At 36.6% G+C, this 12,456-nt stretch overlaps 1 protein-coding gene across 2 annotated transcripts in view; it reads left to right on the top strand.

Moving 5' to 3' along the window:
• Positions 1–12,456, top strand: part of TMEM87A (transmembrane protein 87A) — a 40,976-nt gene that overhangs the window by 17,656 nt on the left and 10,864 nt on the right. Inside the window, exons 8-15 of one of the 2 annotated variants that reach the window (XM_086710454.1) lie at positions 1,209–1,270; positions 2,045–2,228; positions 3,213–3,312; positions 5,811–5,904; positions 7,350–7,422; positions 9,665–9,769; positions 10,763–10,821; positions 11,589–11,692. In XM_086710454.1, coding sequence (XP_086566580.1) covers positions 1,209–1,270; positions 2,045–2,228; positions 3,213–3,312; positions 5,811–5,904; positions 7,350–7,422; positions 9,665–9,769; positions 10,763–10,821; positions 11,589–11,692 — 781 coding nt within the window. Of the gene's footprint in view, positions 1–1,208; positions 1,271–2,044; positions 2,229–3,212; positions 3,313–5,810; positions 5,905–6,665; positions 6,742–7,349; positions 7,423–9,664; positions 9,770–10,762; positions 10,822–11,588; positions 11,693–12,456 lie in introns of both variants that reach the window. The other variant, XM_086710453.1, reaches the window with a different exon arrangement.

The following is a 12,456-nucleotide window of genomic DNA, read 5'->3' as shown; positions in this document are numbered from 1 at the left end:
TTATAAAAAGTGGATAACCACATTTGGCTCATGTGCTGTACTTTGCTGACCCCTAGCATGGAGTAAACAAAGGGTGTAATAAATAATAAATAATTATTTTATTTGCTCTTTTATTAAGTTAAGAAGGTATAGATTTAATAACCAGTCTGCTTAAAATTTTTATGATTTATGAGCCTGGGTGGCTCAGTCAGTTAGACGTCTGACTTTAGCTCAGGTCATGATCTTGTGGTCTGTGAGTTTGAGCCCCACATTGGGCTCTGTGCTGACAGCTCAGAGCCTGGAGCCTGCTTCATACTCTGTGTTTCCCCCTCTCTCTACCTCTCCCCCACTGACACTCTGTCTCTCTCTGCCTCTCAAAAATGAATAAATGTTAAAAATTTTTTTAAAACTTTCATTATGGCTATTGTGGGATGCTCATTTATATGAGTGTTGGACCTAGTTTACTTTTTTTGGTGAGGGGGACCAGGTTTACTTTTAACAATGGTATGTCCTTTTTGCTTGATAAAAACTAGGAAATTTTCATTGACTAGACAGTTATTAGTCTGTCTCTGGATATAGTTATCACTTATATCACTACAGTAAAAAACATAGTCATAGTTTTGCTTCAGTAAGGCAAATCTGTCTTTAAATTCTTGTTACTATCATTAAACACTTATTACGTACCTTCTGAAAATGATACATTAATGTCGCAAAGTCACATAAAATTGAAATAGGTAAAAAAAATAAAGTAATAGGAAAATCCAGATAAAGATAGATAGAAGACAAAGAGGACAGCAGAATGAAGGAATGAAGTCCTGTACCTTTCAAAGCACATTAGTGATGTGTTATAAGAAAAAGTATATATAAAAGGTGTTTAGAATTTAGAGGAGATGGGTTATAGTTCCAGTGGGCAGCTCACAGAAGGCTTTGTGGAGGAAATACATTCGTTCTAGTCTTTAAAGGATGTGTATATGGTAACAGAGGGCTTTTCCACTTAGGATACTGACTGGAGCGGAGAGTGGAGGTTTGTGTGGTACACGGCATGAACCTTGAGAATATAAAACCGTGAATTTCAGAGTGCTCTATAAATAATATTCACCAGAATTGAAATGATAAAAAGTAAATTAACCCAATGAGATTTTCATTAATTTCATCAATCAAATATTGCACAACGTTTTTGTTTAATTTCTGCATCCTTTACATTAATTCTGAGGACTGTGTTTTGGCAGTGACTGTTGAAGTGAAGGGTCCGTATGAATATCTCACGCTTGAAGAATATCCATTGATGATTGTAAGTGAACTTACATTCTTTAACCTTAACATTACATGAGTTAACCTGAAAGATTGTCCATGTTTTGTGGCAATATTCTTTAAAGAATTTTTCCTGAACAGTTCAGAAAATACTGCTTGTAGTTCTGTATTTCTTACTGGATTGTGACATTCAGAGTGTCCGTGAATTCCTCTGTGCCTTGTCTTCTCATCTGTAGAATGAGGAGATTGATGACTTGTGGAATTTCAGAATTGGAAAGTACCTCACAGATAATTGCACATCTCACATTCTCTCTAGAATCCAAAGCAGGGCACTTCTTACAGCCCTATAGTTTCTGATCCCATTTAAAGTAACTAAATGATGACACTGCCTCATGTGTGTCTGTGTCTATGGGAATATCCTTACTCTATTTTCAGATTTCCTTTGTTCATGGTTTTCTTCTTTTCCCTTTCATAGTTTTTCCACTTTGTTATGTTTCATTGCCTTCAGATGTATCATAACCCTGCCATATTTTTTCCTCTTTAGTGTTATCTTCATTTGTGTGATTTTACATAGTGAGCTGAAAATGCATTTGTAATGCAGAAGAGCGGTTACTCTTACTCATAGGTCCTTAGGTAGTCTCTCAATATGCAAGAGGAGATCATTTTTTTACGTTAATATGGAACTCCAACGAGATAAATTCTTAAAGTAGAGGGTAGAATTTTTTTTTTTTTTATAGTTTAAGACTGCGTATTGATTCCAGATTGGCTCTTGGCCCTAATTTTCCCTTTTATTTCTTACCCATTTGGATGACAGTTTTTCATGGTGATGTGCATCGTATATGTCCTGTTTGGTGTTCTGTGGCTGGCATGGTCTGCCTGCTATTGGAGAGATCTCCTGAGAATTCAGTTTTGGATTGGTGCTGTCATCTTCTTGGGAATGCTTGAGAAAGCTGTCTTCTATGCAGAATTTCAGAATATTCGATACAAAGGAGAATCAGGTGTGTAACCAAAAAATGTTCACCAGTTTGTGAATGATTGGCAGGTAAGACATGTGACAGTTTAACTCAGATCAGCAGTCATTAATGGTTTTAACTTCTCAGTTACTTAATTACTAGAATAACTTAAGCATAATCATTATGATCGTGACTCTTGTTTTTAGCCTTATAACTTATGGGTTCAGTGATTTAAAAGTGATGGTACCAAAATATACAAGTTACAATAGTAGTGGCCATTTTGGGTAAGATTATTACCATCATTGAATCTCAATTGCCTTGATTTTTAAGGCACCATTATTATGTGCATCTGAAAAAGAAATAATTACTGCCAATTTAATAGTAAGATAACCATTGATTGTAGGACATAGTTTGATTTCAAAGACGTTAAAATCCAAGAACTGGTAAAATACAGTAATATCAGGAAAATAGGAGGGTGCGTAGGTTTACTAAAGTGAACAGGTAATGATAGAAATTGTTTTGTACCGAAGTTTTTTATGATGGTTTTGGTTCTTTCTCGTCAGACATTTAAGTTTTAATGATTATTGTCGTAAGATTACTAATTAGAGTTTCCCCTGTCTTTGAAAGGGCGTGAAAATGATTTGAAAACTGTGTATTTTGTACTTTTCACTGTATATATTCAATGTGTTTATATATTTTCAATGTGTGTTCTTCAGTTTTTAAAAATGGGGGAAAGTTCCTAAGTGTTCTAAACTGTCAGGTAGGTGAGATGTTCTCCTGAGGTTTTAGTGAAGTGGGGTTGGGGAGGGAAGGTGATTTGAGCACACCCAGATTGCTGTTCACATGAACAAGGTAAGTAAAATCAGCTTGTGTACTTGTAAAAATTGCAAGAGAGGTATTCTCTTTGAACAGGATAATCCCAATGCTTATTCTGACGACTGTTAGAGATCTAGCTCTATGTTCTGGTTCTAGAGTCGCGCCTTTTTCCAAACCTAGATTATAGCACCCTTTCCTGCTTCTTTCTCACAGTTCAGGGTGCTCTGATCCTTGCAGAGCTGCTATCAGCAGTTAAACGCTCACTGGCTCGAACCTTGGTCATCATAGTCAGCCTCGGATATGGCATAGTTAAGTAAGTATTAACTTTTTATATGGAAGAACGTATTAAAATGCTGATTAAATTGAATCAGTATTTCAGGTTCCCATTGTAATTCTGAAAGAATTGATGTAAGAACCGCAGTAAGACAGTTACCTGAAATTTTGTAGATTTATAAAAGCCAGGAAATGTAAAGCGTTTCATTTCACTTCTTAGAACCAAGGAGCATTTGCAGGAAAATCTGCAATATAATTAATGAATGACAATTAAAACATCAAACTTTTAGAGTGAAATTGCAGTGACTTCTAATCTTCCAAAATATTTTTGCAAATCACAGTTTTTCATGGGAGTGTCATTCAGTCTGAAAAAAGAGTCTGAAAATAATTTACTTTTTATTCAAAAAATTTTATTGCGTGCCTTCTATATACTAGATAGGGTTTTAGGCCCTGGGGATATAGCAAGTAAACAAAAGACTTGGAGTTTACATTTGTGGAGGGAGGGGACAAAGATAAAAATAAATGAATAAAATATTTAATATTTATTTCAGTGATAAGTGCTATGGAGCAAATAAAGCAGGGGAAGGATTTAGAGAGTGCCAAGCAAGAAGTGGAGCTTCCAGCTGTAAATACAGTGGCCGAGGAAGGCTTCACTTAGTGACAATTAAGCAGAGATCTCAAGGTGATGAGGGAACTATATGTACACTTAGAAGAAGAGATCCTAAGATATGGTCAGATTCTGTGTATATTTTGAAGGTAGAGCCAATGGAATTTTCTGATGGATCAAATGTGTGATGTGAAAGAGAAGAGGAATCATGGATGATGCCAGCTGTTTCGGTCTGAGCAAGGAATGGTGGAATTGATATTTATGAGTTCAGGAAGACCTTAGATAGAATAAGTTTGGAGTAGAGTGAATATTAGGAGGTGTTAGATGCCCAAAGGGAATAAAGGGGAGAGAGTAGGGTAGAGATATGAATTTGGGAGTCATCAATATATAGATGTTATGTAAAGCCATGAGACTGGGATGTGATCACCAAGGAAGTGAGTGTTTATAGAAAAGAGGTCAAAGGATTGAACCTTGAACAATTTTAATTCTTTAGAATTCAGTGAGATGAAATAGAATTAGACCAGAGGAAGTTGAGAAGGACCATTGTGGTGAGAAGCAAACCTGAAGACTGTTTCAAGGAGAGAGTGATTGTATCAAGAGGGTTGAGCAGTCCACTGGGTTTAACTTCATGGGAGATGTAAGTGACCTTAACAAGACCGTTTTGGTGAAGTGCTAGGATAAAAGCTTGATTGGAGTGACTTCAAGAGAGAAAATAGAAGCAGAGGAGTTGGAATTAGCCAGGTATAGACAGTTATTTCAAGTAGTCTTGCTTTAAGTGAGATTAAATAAATGAATTTTAATAAAAGAAAATCTTTTTAATGTTTATTTGTTTTTGAGAGACAGACAGAGTATAGGCAGGGGAGGGGCAGAGAGAAAAAGAGACACAGAATCTGAAGCAAGCTCCAGGCTCTTAGCTATGAGTACAGAGCCCGACATGGGGCTCGAACTCAGGAACCTCGAGATCATGACCTGAGCTGAAGTCGGACGCTTAACTAACTGAGCCACCCAGGCACACTTGAGTTTCAATTCTTGTAATTTATTCATTTAAAGGAGTTTTGCTTTCAGTGGGATAAGGGGAATGGGGTGGGTTTCATTTGTAAAGTTACTTAATTCATTTAATAAATATTGGAGTGCCTCCTATGTTCCAGGAAGTAGATTTCTAAGATATGACAGTAGGGAGAAAAATCCTTGCCCATACAGAACTTTGCTAGCATATAACAAAAAAATACAAGCACAAATATCACTTAGGCTTAGGTAGACATGATTTACAGCAGTGCATCTCAGACTTACAGTGCACTAATGAATCACGTGGAGATCTTGTTTAAATGTAGATTCTGATTGGGTGGCATTTTGAATGTCATGGATTCAAGACTTCCTTCAAGAACCTGTTTGGAAGACTATATTTTGTTGGATTCTGAGCTTACAACTGTACAGGTTATCTAATGAGTTACAATAGGATATTTGCTTATATTGTTAAAATTTTTAGATTTGAAGATGGTATTGTGGTTAGGTTTTTAAAAAGTCCTTATTGATTAAAAAAAAAAATACGCTGAAAGATCATATGGGATGATGGGAGGTGGATGAGGCTTGTATGAAGTGGGATTGGCCATGGGTTAGTGGTTTTTGGATGATACATATAGAGGGGTTCATTATACTATTGAATGTTTGAAAATTCTCTGTAATAAAAATGACTTTTTTTAAAACGTTAAATGCAGTAACCAGGGCCAGATCTAAAGTTCTGGTATTCACTTTCTTGGTTTAAGACTATCTGTTCTTCCTTTTTTTTTTTTTCCTCAGATACATCAAGTATGTCTGGCTTATCTCTGCTAACTTGTAGGCCTGTATTAATCAACATGAGTTGCTGTTACTTAGCTTATTTTGGAGTTTGTAGCGTTGATATTCAACTCTTGTCTTTGCTTTCTTCTATTTAGGCCTCGACTTGGAGTCACTCTTCACAAAGTTGTGGTAGCAGGAGCCCTCTATCTTTTGTTCTCTGGAATGGAAGGGGTCCTCAGAGTTACTGGGGTCAGTACTGCTTAATCTGAGTATTTGTGGTCAGTTCATATATATCGTTTTTGTCTTGAAAGGGTGAATTGGAAATGTCTGTGGGCTTTTTCTTCTAAGTCACCTTAGAACTCTGATTTTCAAAATGTATGTATAATGCAAATTTTCTTTTTAATCTATTAGAGCTTTGTAAGTTTAATGTGTGACCAGGAATGAATGCTTTCCCTCCTGTCCCCATATTGCTATTTATTCCTCCTCCCAGACAGGGGCTCTCATTCTTGTGTAAGGGGCAGACATGCTAATCATGTACTTGCTCCATAATCTTTTTTATTGTTTTAAAGTGGCAGTGCTCTTTGCTAACCACCACTTGAGTTTCAAAGGCTTTTCTAAAAATGCAACTAAATGTTTCACATCCTTCTTGAGGATTATAAAATCATGCCCTTTGCCAGGAAGGGAACCAAAGCACTGAGATATAAATGATAAAGAAATTTATGTTAGGGGTGGATTAATGTGAAGAAGAACTTGGTCATTCCAGCAGTTACTTATTTAAAAGTTACTCCCAGCATTAACCCATTAGATTCATGGTGGCAAATACTGTAAATTTGACTTTGCCCTCAAGAAAACTGAGCTCTGTAAGTTTTGCAATAAATTGCCCCGTAAAATAAAACTCTTTATGGATGCATATATGTTTTTCATATCACACTTTCCTCTATGTAATTTCCTTCGACTTTCAGCAATTTTAATCTTAATTCTATCTCGTTTTCTTTCTTATGCTGCTGTAGTCTTTTTCTTATCCCTTGGCTCTGATAGGAAACCTGGCCCTCTCATCAATTGATGCCTGTATTATTTTATGGATATCCTTTCAATAATGTCCTGGTGATTGGGCAATCAGGGTTATATAAATAGCAGCTTATATACATAAATGTGTGAAACAAACAGCATAGTTTTGGGGACAGATAATTTGCCTTACATTTTATTTTGGGGTATGCTCTTATTTGTAGATTTACATTATATTACAATTCTGGAAATTAGTAATTCTTAATATATTAATGCTGCAGTACTTTAAAATATGTGAACGGTCTTTTTAGACATGTAGCCAAAATCACAATGATAGGAGATAGAATGGAATGTCGGCTTGTAACACCACAGTTTTTCAGTGTGTCACTTCTTAACATGGATCTTAGCATGCTAGGAGTTTTGTGGTGGTTGCCTCTTATTAGTTAGCAGCATGTTTTATTGTATTGACATTGTAATCAACAGTTTGTGTGAAATGCTTACAGCTGTATATTCAATGTGATCGTTTGTCAGAAGGGAAGAATGGTGTAGGTACAAAGTATTCCTTATTTTCTTTTAGTTTGAATGCAAAATCATTCCAGATGATTATGTAAATGCAGAATCATGTGCTGGTTTCTTCTCTGTGCTCTCTAGACATCTCTTTTTCACCACCTCTTTTTCTTTGTCTGCAGGCCCAGACTGATCTTGCTTCCTTGGCCTTTATCCCCTTGGCTTTCCTAGACACTGCCCTGTGCTGGTGGATATCCTTCTCATTGGCTTGTTTGATGGTGGTCCATTTTCTCCCCTTGGAGATGGGTTTCCATTGATCTTTCTGCAAATGGTTTTTACCGGTTTTGTTGATTACTCTTTACTTTGGGAATAGGGTGTTTTCATTCTAATGAACTGAGAGCTCAGGTAAGCAGTTATTTTGTTTTTAATTTTAAAAATTGCAGTAAGAGTTGGTGACTGTAGACTGAGCACAAGATAAAAGCTTCTGGCTTTTTTAAAAATAAGCATTTCACTTCAATTTTGGGCTTAATGTTATCTCTCTTAGTGTTAGAATCACTGACTGCTCTGGTCCTGCTATTTCTTTCAGCCTCTGGCAATTATTAAATCATTTGAAAATTATGTATGTATTTTGATTCTTAAAATATGATTTTAGGGGGCGCCTGGGTGGCGCAGTTGGTTAAGCGTCCGACTTCAGTCAGGTCACAATCTCGCGGTCCGTGAGTTCGAGCCCCACGTCGGGCTCTGGGCTGATGGCTCAGAGCCTGGAGCCTGTTTCCGATTCTGTGTCTCCCTCTCTCTCTGCCCCTCCCCCGTTCGTGCTCTGTCTCTCTCTGTCCCAAAAATAAATAAATGTTGAAAAAAAAAAAATATGATTTTAGGAACTATATGAGGTTGTTTGACTCCTTTTTATTTAAAAGCAAAATTTTTTTTAATGTTTATTTTTGAGAGAGAGAGAGAGAGAGACCGAGCATAAACTGGGAGGGGCAGAGAGAGAGGGAGGGAGACACAGAATCTGCAACAGGCTCCAGGCTCTGAGCTGTCAGCGCAGAGCCCGATGAGGGGCTCAAATCCACGAGCTGCAAGGTTGTGACCTGAGCCGAAGTTGGATGCTTAACCGAGCCACCCAGGTGCCCCCAGGTTGTTTGACTCTCTTAAAATTCTAAGTAGGTTTAGCAGATTTTAACCCATACAGGATAACAGGATAAGTGTTTCAATCCTCTAATTTAAAAGTAGACTTGGGATTGTTTGAAGACTTCCGTTCTTTGAGATAAATATTGATTCATTTACAGGAGAAGTCAACCAGCAGATAACAAACAAGCTTCTATTTGAATAATCTTTTCTTGCTTTTCAAGAGTAAACATTTGTTTATTAGGGACTTGACCTATTATTCGGGTGTTTGGACTTTTGTCTTTTGGGGATTTTTAGAAATTTATTTTGGTTTTTGTGGTATTTGGTCCTATATATAATTGGTGTGATATTATAGTCTTGATGGACTGTGACTGTTATAAAAGGCTGAATGTAAATAAAGTTGTAATTTTGTGAATTTGGGGGGATTGTCCTATATCAAAAATGTTTGAAATTGAAGTATCCTGGGCCCAAAAGGCCGAAGCTTTTCTAGGTCAGTATCTTTCAAGGGTGCTTTGTGAACCTCTACCACGCATATTGAGAAATGTGGGGAGAGGGACTGGACCATACAAGAAGATGACCCGGTAATTAGGTAGCAGCCAAGGCTCTGTTAAGGGGCAGAAGTGAGCTCCAACACACTTGCTTTCATATCTGCCCCTCATTCTGAAAGTTGAACATCAGAGCAGGTAATCGTCTATATTGGTCATTAGTTTTCCTATCTTTGTGCAGCAGCTTGTACTTAAGAATAATGTCTTGAAAATGGAGGGTTGTTGCTTTTAGAGCCTAACTGCCTGGGATTCTCAGCCAGTTTGTAATTGTATGGTCCTTTTCATTCAGGATAACTCAGGCAACTGATGGCAGCTTCCTTAACATGGCACAAGGGGACTGAGTATAAACTGTGGGAGGTTATGGGCATGAATGTGTGACTCTAGACTGGATTAGCTAGGACAATGAGAACAGAGCCACTACTTTAAAAGAGGAAAGAGGATGCTAACTCCTGTTTTTTGCCTGTTAACTCATTTTTATTTCATTTTCTTCCTTTTGTCTTTCATTTGGTTCTTCTTCCTTGTTTCTCTAGAAAGCTTCTTCCTATCTTTATTTCTCCTTTATGTTTTTCCTCTTATTTTTTCTTCTCTTTTGCATTCTCATTTTCTCTGGGTTTTGTGTTCTCTTTAAGTCTCATTGAAAATGAAGACTTTCTTATTAATCATGGTGAGGCTTGGGGTATTTGTGAGGTTGAGAGTGAGAGCTGTTAGGCCTGGTGTCTATAACTCTGTCAGTTTGACCCCAGATTCTCAAAGAAATATAAAGATTAGTTTACTAGCTTATTGTTTTTTCTGAATGTTGATTTCCTTGACCTGCAAACACATATTTATTAGCCTGACTCAAACAATGAAGCTGTTAAAACTTCGGAGGAACATTGTAAAACTCTCTTTGTACCGACATTTTACCAACACACTTATCTTGGCAGTGGCAGGTAAGTTGGAGACTTGCTCCCTGCTGTTTAAATGCAGTTCTTTTAGAACAGAGATTCTTAACCTGAGAGTCCATAGGTAGGCTCTCTAAAATTACATAAAAAGTTTTGTACATTTCACTTGGGGAAGTTGTCTTTCACTTTTGTCAAATTCTCAAAGGGGTCTGTGGTACAAAAAAAGTTTAGAACCACTTATTTTAATAAGTGAAGATCAACTACATATAATTTCAACTCTTGGTATATCTCTCTCCTATCTCCATTGTTTTTCTGAGATACTCTTTTTTTTTTTTTTTTTTTTTTTGAAGCAAGTGAGCACTAGTACCATACAGCATTTAAATTTCTTTTAGAAGATGTTAATATTTGCTTATTTGGTTTTATTAAAATAAATATAGAATTGTATTTAGATTTTAGATTAGTGTACATTGCTATTATATTGGCTTTACATATATCACTAAACGTGCATAACATATTCGTTACACATATCCATTAGCATAGACTATAGCCCATGTAGGCTAATTTGCCGGCCTTTTGGCTTTTGTACCAGGAATAAAGAGGTCTGGCCAATAATTGGAACCAACAGTTCTGTTTGTCTTGCAGTCATTTTATCAACCTCTTTTTCCATCCGACCAACCAAAGAAAAATTAGCATTATTATACTAAGGCTAAAGAAAAGGAAAAAAATCATATTATTGATAATGCTGGAAAAAGCCATGTTTCTAATACCTTCTTTTCCAATTCTGAGGATGACTAAAGTAGCCAAATGGTAAACAAAACTATTATTTACAGAAAGAATTGGCTAGAGTATGAATTGTGGGCCTTGCTTACAGCAGTTGTAAGTAAATTTGTATTGAATAAATGTGTTAAAATAACAGAGAAAATGATTGTGATGTATTGGGAGTTAGGGATGTGTGGGATTCCACTTAACTAGATTCAGAGAATGTAATTAGGGATGTAAACTAATATTCATACTGTGACCAGGTTTTTCATTTCCTGTTAGCGTCTATTGTGTTTATCATCTGGACAACCATGAAGTTCAGGATAGTGACTTGTCAGTCGGTGAGTTATAAACACATGCATTTGTGAATAGTGTACTGTTCTATACACAGACGATGATGTTGATGACAATGGTAAGGTTCATACCTTTTAGGAAATTAGGGTTAGGTTTCCACTCTTGAGGGTTAGAATCCTTCCCTCCTCCTAAGTATTCTATATTAACACTGTGCTTAGTATGATAGATTTGTTTTATGGGTTTTTCGGGTAGACGTTGGGAGAAAGGACTGACTATATATCCCAATAGTGAGAGAGAACGTTATAAATGATCGTCATAGTTTGTCATAACCCAATCTTTCCTTAACTAAAAAGTTTCAACAAGAAATCCAGAGTCCAAAACATTAAGTACATGTGAATAACACTACTCACTAGAAGCCCTGTACTTAAGATTTGAGCACAGAGACTGGCAAAACATTTCTTTGGAAGCCAGAGCAAAGCTGGTAAAAATAAATAAAATGAAAACTATAAAAAATAACATAACGTTACTTTCTCTTACCTTGTATAAAAGTCCTTCCCTAAAGATTCTCAGAGCTATAGGAAACATAGTGTAAGCACCAAAGTATGGTGCCTTTTCTTTAGCAATAAACACTACCAGGGAAGAAACAGTGTTCATTTATTTTTTATTCCCTGTACTTAGCACAGTGCCTAGCACATAGCAGGGCCTTAGTTTGTATAAGTTGAACGAATAAATAAATGATTCTTGTTCTCTGCTAAGGACTTTGTGAAATGAGTTAAGATTATGTATAAAAATGTGCTTCTCCCCCTTTTGGTAGGATTGGCGGGAGCTGTGGGTGGATGATGCCATCTGGCGGTTGCTGTTCTCCATGATCCTGTTTGTCATCATGGTTCTCTGGAGACCATCTGCAAACAACCAGAGGTTCTTGGACACTTCTTATTTACATTGCTAACCATTGAATGGCCATGTCATCAGGGGTAGTTCAGTGGGTGACAGTGTCCAGGCCATGTCATATATTGGAAAGGATATTCACTGGGTCTGGAATCCAGAGAAGTGGGTTCCTGTCCAACTCTCCTATTTGCACTGTGACTTTTGGCATGTTGCCTCTCTTCACTTCTCTGGGCCTTAGTTTCCTCTTCATATAATGTGAGGGAATTGAATCAATTGATACAAGGTGATTTTCGGTTCTGACATGTTCTGGTAATATGTATGTATATGAGTAAAGAAGTAGATAGATTGTGACACTTGTAATGAGGGTCTCATCTGTCTAGTGTTGGGAAAGAAAGAACAATTTTTATGATCAGTAGACCAGCTTACTTTGTAACAATAGGGTAAAATGAAAACTTATGTGACAGACTTGGGAATTAAAAGTCTGTATGTGAATATGCTTTGTTCAGCTATTGGCAAATCTCAGTTATTTAGAAACTGGCTATCTTTATTTGGCGAATATCTATATCTTTGGTACGCTACCCTCCCACCCCCATTTATGTTTAGATGGTTAAGAGCTTATATTACCCAACCATATCACCAAAGAAGGAAAGGATGAGGCATTATAACTAAACGGATAATTTTATAATCAGACATACCAATAAAAGATTTAGAAAGATTAAATAAGTGACATTTTTTTTTCTGTGTGTGAGATAAATGACATCTTTTTATCCCATGAAAATAGCCTGTCTTTTCGT

This window comes from Puma concolor, chromosome B3 (genome assembly GCF_028749965.1).
Source record: "Puma concolor isolate L17-30 chromosome B3, mPumCon1.1.hap2, whole genome shotgun sequence".
In the NCBI taxonomy this organism is placed as follows: Eukaryota; Metazoa; Chordata; class Mammalia; order Carnivora; family Felidae; genus Puma; species Puma concolor.
This window is presented reverse-complemented; position numbering and strand designations above follow the sequence as displayed.